Source organism: Haemorhous mexicanus, chromosome 21 (genome assembly GCF_027477595.1).
Source record: "Haemorhous mexicanus isolate bHaeMex1 chromosome 21, bHaeMex1.pri, whole genome shotgun sequence".
NCBI lineage: Eukaryota > Metazoa > Chordata > Aves > Passeriformes > Fringillidae > Haemorhous > Haemorhous mexicanus.
In genome coordinates, this window is record NC_082361.1 from 8,776,111 (window position 1) to 8,791,682 (window position 15,572).

At 53.2% G+C, this 15,572-nt stretch overlaps 1 protein-coding gene across 2 annotated transcripts in view; it reads left to right on the forward strand.

Moving 5' to 3' along the window:
* Positions 1-15,572, forward strand: part of WHRN (whirlin) — a 59,757-nt gene that overhangs the window by 39,398 nt on the left and 4,787 nt on the right. The window contains exons 4-9 of one of the 2 annotated variants that reach the window (XM_059865113.1): positions 3,364-3,566; positions 5,121-5,157; positions 7,016-7,249; positions 7,770-7,976; positions 10,102-10,134; positions 14,516-14,587. In XM_059865113.1, coding sequence (XP_059721096.1) covers positions 3,364-3,566; positions 5,121-5,157; positions 7,016-7,249; positions 7,770-7,976; positions 10,102-10,134; positions 14,516-14,587 — 786 coding nt within the window. The remainder of the gene's footprint in view (positions 1-3,363; positions 3,567-5,120; positions 5,158-7,015; positions 7,250-7,769; positions 7,977-10,101; positions 10,135-14,515; positions 14,588-15,572) is intronic. The other variant, XM_059865114.1, reaches the window with a different exon arrangement.

Consider the following 15,572-nt stretch of genomic DNA (forward strand, 5'->3'; position numbering starts at 1 on the left):
GCCAACCCACTTGGCATCATCCCCTTGGCCCTGTTATTCCCAGCTCAGTTTGGTGTCTTTTAACCCTAACTCACATTTATAATCTCTTGCCTGTTCTTCTGTCTGTGTGATTGAATTTCTCCCAGAGCAAATTCTGATTATTTTAAAGAGAATTTTTCAGAGCAAATTCTGATTATTTGTGCTGCTCAGAACCCTTGTCTGAAGCCCATCACATTTCTCTTGACTGCACCTCCCCTTCCCCTGTCTCCAGCAGGAGAAGGAGCCAGGGTTGCCATCGAGGTGTAATTTCCAAACTGTCTTTTTCTCATGGTCTGTCACCTTTTGCGTGTCATGTTCAGCCCCTGCATTTCAGGCTACAATTTTCCCTGGGAAATGAGAGTAATCCACATTTTCAGAGGTGTTCAAGCATTCAGCACATCCTGGGTGTCCACCCACCATTAGCTGAGCACAACTGAAAAGTAGTTCCTGAAATATCCAGGGCAATAATTTTCCCGTGTTTTATTAGAACTTTTTTTGTGTGTGTGTCTTATTATTATTTCTTTTATTCTGTGCCAGTTTGGAGCTGTGAATGCAGCAAATCATTTCTCAGGGTCAGCTTTTGTTTTAGTAGATGGTTCTTTTGCATCTCTGCAGAATTTTTGTTATTTTTCCACTTGTCCTTGACATTGAGGGAAAATATAATTATCTATGTTAATTAGCAAAAAATCCGGTGCCCTCTGGTCTCCCTGATGTTACAAGAGCATGCCAGGCTCCTCTTGGTTCACTCTTAAAAGGAGAAATTAAAAATTATTAAACCCATGTAACTGTCCTGAACCAAAAAATCATGAAAATTTAATCCCTGCTATGGAAAACCATTAAAGATTCATAATTGCAATAAAACTGCCTATTCAAATTTGGATTTTTATTGTTTTGGTGCTGCAGTGAACTCTGTCCTTCTTGTTTGAGCAGCAAAACCCACTCCAGGGGACTCCTGATGGATCAGAAAGGCCTGGGAGATGATATTTGTGCACCTGAGTGGGGGTTTCTCTTGGCACTTCAGGCCCTGGCATAATTCCCCTCCCCTGTTACACTGGTAGCTGTTGGAACCCTGGTCACTGAGAATTTCAGATTTCTGTGCTGACAGACACTGACCCCCCAGGAGAACACTGCATTGACCTGAGGCTGTGGAGAAGCTTCCAAAATGGAATGACAGAACAGGGATTGTGGGTGTGGAGTTTGAACACAAGTCTGTGATATCACAGGGTGAAAAACTCAGAGTTTAAGGGTTTAGAATACAGTAATATATATAAAGAAGATGGAGGTTTTAGGGTGGAGACTGGTCCTTCTTATTCACCTTCTTCTCCTTCTCCTCCTTCATCTTCTTCTCCATGGGTTTGGGTGGTTTTGTGTAATTGGATAAAAAAATCTGCATTGCAGGCCATGGGTGGTTGGTTATTGGGTTAAAAGTAGAAATAATTTAGGTGTCATTTTTTAATTGGACAGTTTGTCCTTAAAAGGCCTTGTAGAGAGAGAGAGGGCTCCATTTTTTGTTTGTTAGAGTGAAGTAGAACTCAGAGCTTGTGACACTGTAACACAGATAAGAACTAATAAACATCTGAGTCTGAACAAGAAATATCATCTTGTGATTTCATCCTGACCCTGGCAGAAAAGAAGCAAAGAATCCACAAGCTGCCAGCGATTTTCTGACAGTGGATTTAAAGCTGACAGAGCTGAAAGGGGACCTGAGATATTTGTGGAGCCCCATGGCTGGGGTCATTTGTGTCATTTGCCTTCCCCTGGGGTCCCTCCCTTCACCCTTCTGGGATGTTTTAGGTCACTTCCAACACAAACCATTGAACTTTATGGTGGACTGAGGCAAATCCACTCAGGGTCCCTGGATGGAGCTGAACATGGAGCTGAGCTCTGCTGCATCTGGACTCAATGATCCTAAAGGCCTTTTCCAGCCCAGATGACTCCATGATGCTCTTGCTGCAGGTCCTTTTTCCCCTCAGCACCACTCTGAGCATCCTCCCAGCCTCCCTGAGCCTCCTCTGTCCTTTGAGCAGAGGGAAGGACAAACAGGAGCCCTTCTCTGGCTTCTCATTATTGCCAGCCTTATTTTGTATAGCTCCATCCAGCCCCCCACATGATCTCCTCTCTAAATTTAACAGGCTAATCTCTTCCATCTGTCCTTTCACAGGCACCTTCATCTGCCACTGATCATTTGTTTCACTTCTCTGGAACTTTTCTCTCCCCATGTCTCCTTGCTGGCCAGGCAGAGAAGATCCATGCTGTGCTTTGGTAGAGCTGAGCTGAGGCCTGTGGCTAAGCAAAGATAGGAGAGGGCAGTTTCAAAATTGTGGTTTATCAGGAATAGGATGAATTGTGATATGGGAATGAGGAGGAGCAGCCCTGGGAGCACAGAGGAAGAGGACCTGGGATGAAGGGTGAAACACCAGATGGGTGCTGTGTCTCAAACAAGGCCAGGCTGTCAGGGAAGCTCCTGGTTCCAGCAAAGGCCTTGCCCACAGAAGGGGAGGAAAAAGGAGAGGAGAGATGGAATGCAGCTGTCCCAGATGCTGCAGTTTGCAGGGTGCTGGAGGCTGTGGTGAGCCCCCCCCTTGCTGCATGCAGAGATCTGAGGGCTGGGGCCTCCACAGATGGCTCCTGACATCCCAGGGCAGCTGCAGGGACTGGGCTGGAGGCCCTGATGTTCTTTGGGGTTGGTCTGGTTGGTGGAGGAGACTGGGCAGACCAGTCTGAGCTGGGATCCTGAACAGGCCCCTCCAGCCTCACTGCCTGCCAGCTTGAGGGATGATCTGTGGTATTTTTGGGGTCTCCTGAACAAAGGGAGGAAATTATGAATCTGACTCCGTGTTCTTAGAAAGCTAATTTATTTTTTTATGTTCTATATTATATTAAAGAATTCTATACTAAACTATACTAAAGAATAGAGAAAGGATACAGACAGAAGGCTTAACAAGATACTAATGAAAACTCCTGATTCCTTCCAGAGTCTGACACAGCTGGACCACAATTGGTCATAAAGTAAAAAACAATTCACATGCTGGATAAACAATCTCCAGCCAAATTCCAAAGCAGCAAAATGCAGGAGAAGCAATTGAGATAATATTTTTTTCCTTTTTCTCTGAGGCTTCTCAGCTTCCCAGGAGAGAAACCCTTGGCAAAAAGGATTTTTCAGAAAATATGATGGTGACAATGATCTCCATCCAACAGCGTTGTCCCTGGTCCCTCCAGCTGCTGCATCCCACCTTGGAGCTGGCTTAGACTGGGCAGCACCTCCCTGCTGGGACAGGAAAGTGTTATTCCCAACAGGAGAGAGCTCCAAGGACATGCCAGGCTCAGTCCATCCTCGTTCCACAGGTGGGAGACCAGATCCTGGAGGTGAACGGCCGGAGCTTCCTGAGCATCCCCCACGACGAGGCCGTGAAGCTGCTCAAGTCCTCGCGGCACCTGATGATGACGGTGAAGGACATCGGGCGCCTGCCCCACGCCCGCACCACCGTGGATGAGACGCGCTGGATCAGCAGCTCCCAGCTCGGGGAGACCCTGCTCTGCTCTGCGGGGTACGCCCTGGGGGCTGGCTGGGATTGCAGAGACAGGTGTCTGCTAAGGAAACGGAAAATGCAAACCCCCTCCCTCCAAATTGTTATAATTTTGAAATTAAGGGGCTCTCAGGCAAAGATGTGGGAATAGGAATAGCAGTTCTCTACTAGGAAAATTAAAAAATACAAACGTAATAGCACAAACAACAACAAAAACCCCACTGCCAGAGTCAGAACAGGCCCTGACCCCCTGTGTGTCAGGGTGGTGGCACAGTCCCATCCCAGGGGGCTCAGGGTGGTGGCACAGTCCCATCCCAGGGTGGCTCAGGGTGGTGGCACAGTCCCATCCCAGGGTGGCTCAGGGTGGTGGCACAGTCCCATCCCAGGGGGGCTCAGGGTGGTGGCACAGTCCCATCCCAGGCTGGCTCAGGGTGGTGGCACAGTCCCATCCCAGGGGGGCTCAGGGTGGTGGCACAGTCCCATCCCAGGGGGCTCAGGGTGGTGGCACAGTCCCATCCCAGGGGGGCTCAGTCCTCCTGCAGTGCCAGCTGTGGTTCTGCTGGAGCAGGGATCCTGCACAAGGTGGGAGTTTTCCTCTGGAGCTCCAGGGCTGCTGGAGATGGGCCTGCTCTCCCTCTGGGAATGCAGGGCAGCAGAAAGCTGCTTCTCTGGGAATGCAGTGGGCAAAGGCTGCTGGGCTGTTCCCAGGTCAGATTGGATCCAGGTAGGAATGCTTGGCTCCTCCCCTGGGTGGAGCATCTCCCCATGGGATGATGGAATTTGATCAGCCATGCAGGGACACTCCCTGGCCATGGACAGAAGAGATCTCCTGGAGGGAGGATTGGATGGGGGACAGATAAAGAAAACTGCCCAATGGACAGGAAATAACTGCCCCAGCTCTGGCAGAGGGCAATAGAATACACAGCCCCATTGCCAACCTGAGACAGGGCTGTTTGGAGGGTCTCTTAACTCAGAGCCCCTGGGAGGGTGGGGACCCGCAGCCTGTCCATGGAGCTCCCCATTCTGGGGTCTGTCTCCTGTGTCAGGGAAGCATCTCTGGCCTGTAGGGTGCAGCAGGTGTGGACAAGGTTGTGCTGTCCGATGTCACTGTTAAACCAGGAACAGGAATGAAGGTGACACAACTCCATGCATTTTCAGAAGGCATAAAAGCTCCTTTATTAAAAAATTTCACATTCTTATAAGCAACATCATTCACCCAGAACCTGATTGATTCTTAATAACACCTGTCACACAATTGGTTAATTAGGAGCAACACCATCTTTCCATAAACATCACCTAAAACATGTTCCACATGTTCACAAACACCAGCTGCAGAGACTTAGCATGAGAATTGTTTCAATTCTTTCCTCTGAGCTTCTCACAGCTTTTCCCAGAACGATGCTTGGGAAATTGATCTGTTTCACTCTCTGACCAACTTGTCACATCCACAGTCCCCTTCCCCTCCTCCCCTGCCAGAAGCTTTTGGTTCTCCAGAGGGGAGAGCAGGTGCCAGGTGCTGTGCCAGGTGACAAGTGACAGGCACTCAGGGCTAACTGATCTTCTCCCTCCTCGCAGGGCAGTGGGTGACCATGCCATGGACGTGGCAGCCAGGGTAAGACACTCCTGATGCCTTGTGAAATTATCCCTGCTATTGTGGTTTATTTTCCGTGGGAGGGAGGGCCCGTGCTCCTGCTTACAGCAGGGGTGCTGGTCTGGGATTTTAATGGGCCTTTCTCCTCCCCATGCTGTGTTCTACAGTGACACAGTGGTGTCCCCTCTCTTGTGCCACTTCAAAGCACATCTGGTGCCCTCCAGCCTTCATGGGCAAGGGGCAGTGATCACCCAGGGACAAGGACCATGGGTGTGACAGTGTTCACAGGGGTCTTAGGATGAGGGAAGAGACAAGAATCTTGACTCCATGTTTCAAAAGGCTTGATTTATTATTTTATTATATGTATTATATTATAAACTATACTAAAAGAATAGAAGAAAGGATTGAAAGGATTTCATCAGAAGGCTTGCTAAGAATAGAAAAGGAATGAATAACAAAGGTTTGTCTCTGACTGAGACAGTCTGGACAGCTGGACTGGGATTGGCCATTAATTAGAATCAACCACGTGAGACCAATCCCAGACCCACCTGCTGCATTCCACAGCAGCAGATAATCCTCGTTTGCAGTTTGTTCCTGAGGCCTCTCAGCTCCTCAGGAGGAAAAATCCTAAGGAAAGGATTTTTCATAGAACATGTCGGTGACACATGGGGACCCCTCCACCCTGCAGAGGTGACCATGACTGGCCTCATGGTGGCTGTCTGTGGGCCCTGGGAGCTGCAGGGGTCTGTCCCAGCCCTCTCCAGCTCACCAGGCACAGGGACTCGCCCCGTGCTGTGCCTGCAGCTCTGTGCCAGCATCTCCTCGACACCTCCTTGCAAAGCACATTGCTTTTAAATGGAAATTAAGCAGGGAGGTTTCACAGGTGGCTCTCACTGATAACAGCTTTGTACTCTTTGCTGGCAAAACATGTTCCCCAGCCTCAACTCCTCTCTGTCTCTGGGATAGTCAGGGTCTTGTCTGGTTCTATATCCCTGTGCCAGCTCTGCCTGGGAGGAAACACTAAAGACCTCCCCTCAGAAATCCCTCTCAAAGGGAAAAAGTCTTTCATCTGCAGCCAGGCTTGTCTCTCCTTGGGGCTCCTGTGGTTGCCAGTGGCTCTTTTCTTCACTAGGGTCTGCTTCAAGCTGGCAGGGGGGGCAAATGTGCCTTTTCCACATTATGGGGATCTGGCCTGTGTCCTGTGGCCTCAGTTCTCCCAGTTCTGCCAGGGAGGAACACAGCCTGGGATTAAATCAGTGCCTGCTGGGGGACAGGATCTCCTCTTGCTGAGAAGGGATAGGAAACTCAACTGGTGCTGCATGAACTCAGAGAATCAGAGTCCACAGGATATCTTGAGCTGGAAGGGACTGAAGGGATCCCCCAGCCCAGCCCCTGGCCCTGCCCAGACCCCCCACCAACCCCACCCTGGGCATCCCTGGCAGCGCTGTCCAAAGGCTCCTGGAGCTCTGGCAGCCTCGGGGCCGTGCCCATTCCCTGGGGAGCCTGGGCAGTGCCAGCACCCTCTGGGGGAAGAACCTTGCCCTGAGCTCCAGCCTGAGCTGCCCTGGCCCAGCCCCAGCCATGCCCTGGCTCCTGTCCCTGTCCCAGAGAGCAAAGCTCAGCTCCTCTGGTCTTGGCTTTGGTGACACTGAAAGGCTGATGGGAGGTACCTGGGGGTACCTTCCTCCTGTCATTCCCAAAATCCTCCTTCCAGTCTGACTCCCAGGTCCCCCACAGGCAGTGCTGGCACCCAGGCAGAGAGGGCTGGTGGCAGAGCCCAGAGCAGGGGCACTCCTTGGTCCAGCCTGCTCAGCCCAGCTGGCTCAGCAGAGCTCTGCCCTCCTTCCCACTGCCACCCCCTTGGCATCCCAGCCCCAAGGCTGTCCCCTGTGTCCTGCAGCCCGTGTTCTACCGGGGGCTGGCCGGCTCGCAGGTGACCCTGAGCACCTTGGTGAACCAGAGCCGGGTGATGCTGGAGGAGCAGGCCCGGCACCTGCTCAACGAGCAGGAGCGCGCCACCATGGCCTACTACCTGGACGAGTACAAGGAGGGCAACATCTCCGTGGATGCTCTGGTCATGGCCCTCTTCGAGCTGCTCAACACACACGCCAAGGTGAGGCCCTCCCCAGGGCAGGGACACTGCTGGGGGCTGGTGGGCTGAGCAGGGTCACTGCCACGCTGTGGGCATTGTCACCGTGTTGCCCCGTGCCTCCAAGGTGATCTGCTCAGGGAAAGGGGGAGGGTATGGGAGAGAAATCCACATTATCGTGGAACCAGCGCGGAATTCCACCCTGGTTTGTGTTGGAAGGGACCTTAAAAATACCCTTGTTCCACCCCTGCCATGGCAGGGACACCTTCCACTGCCCCAGGCTGCTCCAAGCCCTGTCCAACCTGGCCTGGGGAACTGCCAGGGATCCAGGGGCAGCCCCAGCTGCTCTGGGCACCCTGTGCCAGGGCCATTCTGGGGGATGCAGGCTGGTGTTCAGTGGAAGAGGAGCTTCTGGTAGCGTTCAGGACCAAACCTCCTCCATCACATCCCATTGCCATTGCTGACCATGGTGGGAGGGAGACCTCCAGCTTCTCGGGAATGTGACTGTGCTCCAACCTGGCTGTGGCTCTGTGTGCCTGGCCAGTTCTCGCTGCTCTCCGAGGTGAGGGGGGTGATCTCCCCACAAGACCTGGACCGCTTCGACAACCTGGTGCTCAAGAGGGAGATCGAGTCCATGAAGGCCCGGCAGCCCGCGGGGCCCAGCCCCGACTCCTGCTCCATGATGTCCTACAGTGACACCATCTCGTCCTCCAGCAGCCACTTCACTGCCACCACCGTCAGCTCGGCCCGGGTAGGTCCCTCCTGCCCAACCCTTCCTTCCAGCACCTCCTCCTGGCAGTCCTACAGCAAGCTGCTTTCCCTGATTGCTGCAAAGCCATTTCCCCCCACAGGGAGCCCTTCCAGCTTCCCCCATGGGTTCCCCAAGCTGTTATTTTTCTGTGCACTCTGGGTGGTTTGTGGGTGATGCCTTGAGGTGCTGGGTGTCTCTGTGCCCCTGACACCGAGGTGCTGCTGTCCCCTGCTTGAGGGCTGCGTGTCCCTTTGATGCCCTGTGCAGGCTGCCCTAGAACAGAGGCTGGACAGAGCTGAAGAATAAAGCAGGGATTTATTCAAAGGCCTCCATGGATCCACCTTGGGCAGCACCAGAGCCCAGCCAGGGCTGCACCCAAGATGAACCAAAATGGCCCCAAAATGCACGGCCGGGCACGGGGTCTCTCCCTGGGATCAGTTCTGCTCCATTTGCACCTTGCAGTTCATTGTCCCAGCCCAGCTTTAGCCCAGGCACTCCCACCCTGCTTGTTTTTCTCTCTCCAGCCCACGGGGTTTGTGCTCCTGGGCTGAGATTTGGCTCATTTGTCCTTGGTGCCCAGCTGGAGCAGGAATTGTTTTGTCTCCCTGCTCTGTGCACAGAGCTCACCATCCCCTGATATGAAGCTCAGACTCACACACCAAAGCAGCACAGAATGTGAAACACAGAAAAGCTAAACCTGAGGCATCACCTTCATCCCAGTGAGGGACAGAGCCTGCCTTGCTCACAGAAATCCACTGGAGCTGCATCCCCACAGGAATCCCAGCCCAGCCCTGCCATGCCTGCTGCTGTTCACCAGCTCCTAAATCACCCCCTAAGGATGCTGGCTGCCTGCTCCCCATCCCAGTGGGAGCCACAGTGGCCAGGCAGCTGCATCCCATTGCCACCCACTCTCAGCACTCAGCAGCAGCACTCCCACATCTCTGCCAGGCCCCTGTCACACGCACCATCTAATTAAGTTACAGTAATCACCTCAGACTGTGCAGGCACACAGCCCCCAAATTAATTTCCTCGCCATAAAATGCCTTTCATCATAAATGCATTAGTAACCTTGGAAATTAAACCCTTCATGGAAAGAAGGAGGAACAATGGGCTCTGTGCTCAGCGAGGAAAGCAGCCCACAGTGGTGGGATGGGGCTGGGGAGGGTCCACCCAGCACAGCCCATGCTGGGGAAAGGGGAGGGGGCTTTCCTGGGGCTCTGCCTGCCTATGAGAGACCTCAGAGGGTGTCAGAGCATCAGAGCTGTGCTTTTGTCCTGTTAAATCCACAAGTGCCCACAGGAAAGCCACCACCTCAGGTCAGGGGGGATTTCACTGAGATCCTTTCTGGATCTGCATAAACAAAGTGAGTTTTGCTCTGCTCTCCAAGGAGCTGCTGGGAAATTTTTTCGGAGGGCTGGCACAGGTCTGCCAGGATTGTGCACTGAGTGTAACACCCTGCTGTCATGCTGTGCCCATGCCTGGGGCTGTGCCACGTGCTCCAGGTGTGCCTGGTGCTCCACAACACGTGCCAAACGTGCCTGCCTGGGCCAGTGTGTGACCAGTGGCCCAGCCCCACCTGGCACATGAGCCCAGAGCTCAGGGAGGGACACCAGAGTGCTGCTGTGGCACAGAGAAGGGAGTGGGCACCACTGCTTTAAGAGCTTCCTTCAAGAACACGTGTCCCTTGTGCCCCTGCAGGGCCTCCCTGGCCGTGTGGCACTTGTCCCCAGGGGTGGGAGAGCACGCCCTGCTCCAGGAATGGAGATGATCCATCCAGGGTGATGGGAATGCTGCCGCTGGATGTGGTTGTGCCCACTCTTGCTGGAACAGCTGCCAAGCTAAGAGCTTATGATGGATGGGTGCTTGGATAGCAGGAGAGATGTGGGCAGGGCTCCCAAACTGATCCCTCAGCCCCTGCTGCTGTTCCCTCCCCAGCACCCTGGCAGGAGGGGCTCCCTGCAGCCCTCCCTGGCTGCAGCTGGGGCTGGGCTCTGGGGTGGGTTTGGGGACAGGGGCAGCACCGTGTGGGGGTTTGCTCAGCTCTCTCCTTTGTTCTGCACCCTCCCTGATGGCACATTTTCCCTTTTGTGCTTGTTTCCCTCTGCTGTCCCCTGGCACACCTCAGGAGCGGCTCCTGTGGCTCATAGACCTGATGGAGGTAGGGCTGCAGTGCCTGGGGCAGGGGGTGCGGGCAGGGGAGGGATGGGCTGCCCAGGGGGGTGGCAGCTCCTGCAGGGCCACCTCGTGTCACCCACCCCTGCTGCTCCTCCGTGCCTCTGCAGAGAGCAGCTCCTTCCCCCAGTGCTTGGTGCTGCAGTGCACACAAGGCTCAGCTTGAGCCAGACCCAGCTGGGACCTGAGTGCCACAGACACCCCAGGGATGGGGTTTGGAGCCCACACTGCCCTCCCTGCTGCTGTGCTGTGTGGGCACCCTGGCTAAACACCAGTAGAAAATAATGGAATGGTTTGGGTTGAAGGGACCTTTAAGCCCATCTAATTCATCTGCCCTGCAGTGAGCAGGGACATCTTCAGCTGGACCAAGGGGCTCAGAGCCCTGTCCAAGTCCTTGGATGTTCCCAGGGATCCAGGGGCAGCCACAGCTTCCTGGGCACGCTGTGCCAGGGCCTGCCCACCCTTGTTCTAAAACACATCTTCCTTCTATCTGATCTAAACTGACCCTCTCTTAGTTTAAAACCATTCCCTGTCATGTTATCACAACAAGCCCTGCTAAAAAACCTGTCCCCACCTTTCACAGCCCTCTCCAAGCAGTGAAATGGCACAACAAGGTCTCTGCAGAGCCTCCTCCTGTCCAGGCTGAGCAGCCCCAGCTCTCTCACAGGCTGCTCACATCCCTGCACACATCCTTAGGATGGGGGAGAATTTTCCTCGTGGCCCTTGGGTGTGCAGAGCTCCATGCTGCAGTTCAGGGGGTCAGTGCACTTGCACTGTGTGTGAGAAATGCTCACCCAGCATGTGGAGGGGCTGGGCAGGGGTGGGGGAGAGCCCCAGGAACCCCTCCCTGTGTCACCCCTGAGCCCCTGGCTGGGAGCAGGCTGAGGGAAGCTGCAGGCTGCAGGCTGTGGAATCATTCCCTGCTCCTGGCCGGGAGGAAATCACAGGGTCAGGACAGCCCAGGGAGCAAAGGGTGGGATCTGCAGCTCTGAGCCCACCCCTGGGAATGGCTCTTACCCAGCACAGGATGCTGTGACATTCCCACATGGAGTTTGTCCCAGGCACCCAGACTGTGAGACACAGATATTTCTGGCTTTGTGACCACAGTGACACCAGAGCAGGTCACCTGTCCCATGGCTTGGTGAGTGAACTTCTGTCATTGCAGGGAGACCCCAGTGTGGGGAATAATGTGCTTCTGAAATCATGTGCTCTGAGCCGTGATTCACAAGGCTGAACAACTGCTTTATTAAGCTATTCTATTTTACTAATACTATACTAAATTACATACTAAAGAGATACTGTACAAAAAAATACTAAAGAAAAACCCATGGCTGTCTGAGACAGCCAGGACACAGCTTTGACCCAACTGGTCAAGGAATCCAAACAACCCTCAGCAGAATCCAACTAACAAATCTCTTTGGGTAAACGATCTCCATAACACATTCCACATGTGCCAAACAGCACATGTTTGGAGCAGCAGAGATAAGAATTGTTTTCTCTTCTTCTCCGAGCTTCTCCCTGCCTTCCCCAGGAAAAAAATCCTTGGAGAAGTTGTGCCTGCCGCTCTCTGTGAAGAGAGCTGGGCCACAAACTTCCCCCAAAACCAAGCAGGGTGGGGCTGGGCAGGCCCTGCATTGGGATAAGTGATTCCATCCAGGAATGCTTGAAGGATGCTTGGCAATGAGCCAATGTTTGATGGTGCTCAGCCACTGTCTGAGTGTCAGCAGCACCTCCTGAAGTCCTGGGCCTCCAGAGGAGTCCTGCAGGGCAGAGATCAGCTGCAGACTGCAATAATCAGGTGCAGCATGTCTGAACCAGAGCAGTGGGAATTCCTGATTGTTCTGGCATTCCCTTTGTCCCTACCTCCTGCCCAGCCCTCAGTGTCGGGATGAAGGAGTTGACATCCATGGGGGTTTTGGTTTTCCTCTCCACCACTTCCTAGCAAAGCTGCTGCCAGCCAGAGGTGCCTTCCTCTCCCAGGGCTGGAGGGAGGTGGTGATTCCAGAGGTGCTGCCCTGTTCCAGCTGGTTCCAGAGGTGAGCCAGCTCCAGCTCCCTGGGATGTCCCATGTGCTAGGAATGCTTCTCTCAGAGGATGAGGATAAGGACAGAGTGAAACCACTGTGTGGAGGTCATTTTGCATGCTTAGAGCCCCCAAAATCTGCAGCAGGGGTTTGTGGCTCCTCCATCCCTGTGGCTGCGTTCCAGAGTGGGAGATGGAAGGGAAGAGAGGAGGGAAGCTGGGCTTATCCCCAGGCTGGGGTGGTTGTTCAAAGCTGACACCCTGCAGGACTCAGGCTGAGTAGCTCAGCAAAGCTCTCATTAGCAGTAACTGGAAATCAGGGGACAGATTTGGAGCTGAGAGGTTAATTAAAGGTTGGGCTGTGTTCCCCGGGGAGGTGGCAGTTTCTCCACTCTTTAATCTGCAAATGAAAAGTGTCTGCCTGTCTGAAAGATGCTCTGCAGCTCCATCACTCCTGCTGGGGACTCTTTTTAGGATAAGAAGGACAAACATTTCCCAGCTGCTCTGAGGAGGGGCTGGAAGGGCCTCACCTGGCCCCAGTTACCCCGAGGAACTGGAAAATAGATGGGGTAGAGAGCAGGAAGGAGCAGCCTTCTCAATACTCTTTTTTCAGTGCAGTGATTTCTGTGAGTCTTTCAAGGGAAATCCAGGAAGGCACAGCCTCAAAATAGCCAATTCCTGAAAGCAAATGTGCTTAAAAGTCATCATGGTTTATGGCCCAGAGCAATCACTGTTTAATTGCTTTTACCCCCTGAAGGAGTGAGGGAAAGCAAATCTCCTGCAGCCAGAGGTGCCCTGAGGAGGAGCAGCAGCATCAGTGTCCCTGGCTGGGGGGACAGAGATGGCAGTGGCACTGGGGGGCACAAGGACAGCTGCTGTGCCCACCCAGCATCTGCAGAGGAGCCACAGCTCAGGACAGACTGGTCCTTGCTGCGTGGCCAGAGCTGGGACAGGGCCTGTGATGGGCACAGGGCTGGGGGAGATGGCCCTGGCAGGTTTTAGGGGGCCTCAGACACATTATTCCCATTTTAGTAGTGACACAGCTGGGACAGTTTGGCTGCTGCCAGTCCAATTCCCCAGAGCAGCTGGGGCTGCCCCTGGATCCCTGGCAGTGCCCAAGGCCAGGCTGGATGGAGCTTGGAGCAGCCTGGGACAGTGGGAGGTGTCCCTGCCTGTGTCAGGGGTGACACTGAATGATCTTTAAAGTCCTTTCCAACCCAAATCCTTCTGTGATTCTCTTTTAAAAGCCCCCTGCCCTTATGGAGGATGAAACCCCCCCTGCCACAGGAAGGTTTCCCAAGCCAGGCCTTTACCTGTCACTCCCTGAACAAGCTGTTTCTTCGTGTTCTCATTCTCCAGAGCTCCTTCAGAAGCCACAGGGATAAAAGCACTTTACATCAATGTTTTTGCTGCTCCTCTAATGGTCTTAATTGCCTCCCGTGTCTATTTTGGGACTCGAACCTCTCCCAGGCACAGCAGCAGCCTCCAGCAGCTGGGGGAGATGCAGATGCACCAGTGTTTCAGCTAATCAGCTGTTTACCCTGCAATAAATAGCAGGCACTTAAACACAAACTGTGCCCTGCCCCATCCAAACAGCCCTGCCAGCGGGACAGGAGCCGAGCTCAGCCTCCCTGAGCAGCAGCAGCCCCCTCCAGAGCAGCAGATACTGAGGGAGAGGGGGCTGAGGCTGGGTTTGCCACCAGGGGGGCTGGGGATGGATCCCCCTGGCAGAGGATTCCTTCTGCAACCCCAGCTCTGCTGTGTCCCCACTCTGCCACCCTGACTTCACCAGCTTTGCTCTGCTTGGCTGCACCCATGGCCTCTCCCTGGGCCCATCCCTACTGAGAGATTCCCACAGGAAATCCCTTCTGGATTCCTGGAGCTGTGATGTCCTCAAAACTGTGGTGGGGCATTTCCTGCTGACATTTCTGGGCTCATAAAGCAGTGGCAGTAGCTTCTCTTTGCATCTGAGACCCACTGCTCTGGGTTGCAGGGGAGGAGAGTTTTAAATTTCTATTGTCCTTCCTCTGGGGATAAAAAAACAAGTATTGAACCTGCAGCCCTCAGGGCTGGTCCCCTCCCTCCTTCCAAATTCAGCAGGAGCAGCTGATTTGGGCCTAGAGGAGCCCACCCCAAGGTGTCAGGTCCCCAGCATGCTCTGAGCACACCCCTTAGCTGGGGGGAGCCTGTGTTCCACCCAAGGCACCCCAAGGAGGCAAAACCCCCTGGGTAAGGCTGGCCCTGCACATGGAGGGGCTTGGAGCATCCCTCTGCCCGTCCCCTGGCGCTGTGCTGGTTGCTCCTGCTGCTGTGCCATGGCTCTCTGTTCTTCTGTGCCCTCTCAGAACACGTCAGAGCTGGAGGGAGCTGGGGACTGCCACCAGAGCAGCATCAACACCCTGCCAGATGTGTCCCTGGTAAGGCTGCACGGAGCTGGGGGGGAGCAGGAGGCAAACTGGGGGGGCTGGGTTGGGCCCCAGCTGTGGCAGCTGGGCCACACCAACCCCCAGGGGAGTGACTGAGCACAGCTCTTCAGGTGGGTCAGGAGGAGGATTCTGCCTGGCTGGATAGGAGCAGCCTTGTGGAACCAAAGAAAAGCTTGGGTGGATTGTTTTGTGTTGGATTAGGCTCTTTTCTGACCCAGACATGGGGCAACTGAGAATGAAATAAAATATATTTTATTAATATAGTTTATATTTTATATATTATTTTATATTTATATATCAATATCTAGTTTAATATGTTAATATGATATATATTTTATATATTATTTTACATATTTATATATATAATTATTATAAATAAAATAGAAAAGTTAAAAATCTTTTATTCCATTTTCAGTCTCATGTGAAGGGTGAGACAATACAGATGTTATAATTCACACCATCACAATCAGAAGCCAACTATTTCTTAATTACAATACATTATAAACATTTCTTGGCCTATCAGGTGTTCTGCAGCTGTGCTCATTTTGGAGTCGAATTCTCATTGTCAGAGGGTCAGGAAGGTGTTTGTGTAACACTGTCAGAGGGTCAGGAAGGTGTTTGTGTAACCCTGTTAGGGTCAGGAAGTTGTTTGTGTAACTCTATTATGGTCAGGAAGTTTTTTTGTAACTCTGTTAGGGTCAGGAAGTTGTTTGTGTAGCTCTGTCAGGTCAGGAAGGTGTCTGAGTAACACTGTCAGAGGCTCAGGAAGGTATCTGTGTAACACTGTTATGGTCAGGAAGGTGTCTGTGTAGCTCTGTCAGGTCAGGAAGGTGTTTGTGTAGCACTGTTAGGGTCAGGAAGGAGTTTGTGTAGTTCTGTCAGGTCAGGAAGGTGTTTGTGTAGCACTGTTATGGTCAGGAAGGTGTTTGTGTAGCTCTGTCAGGTCAGGAAGGTGTTTCTAGAACAACCAGCTCCT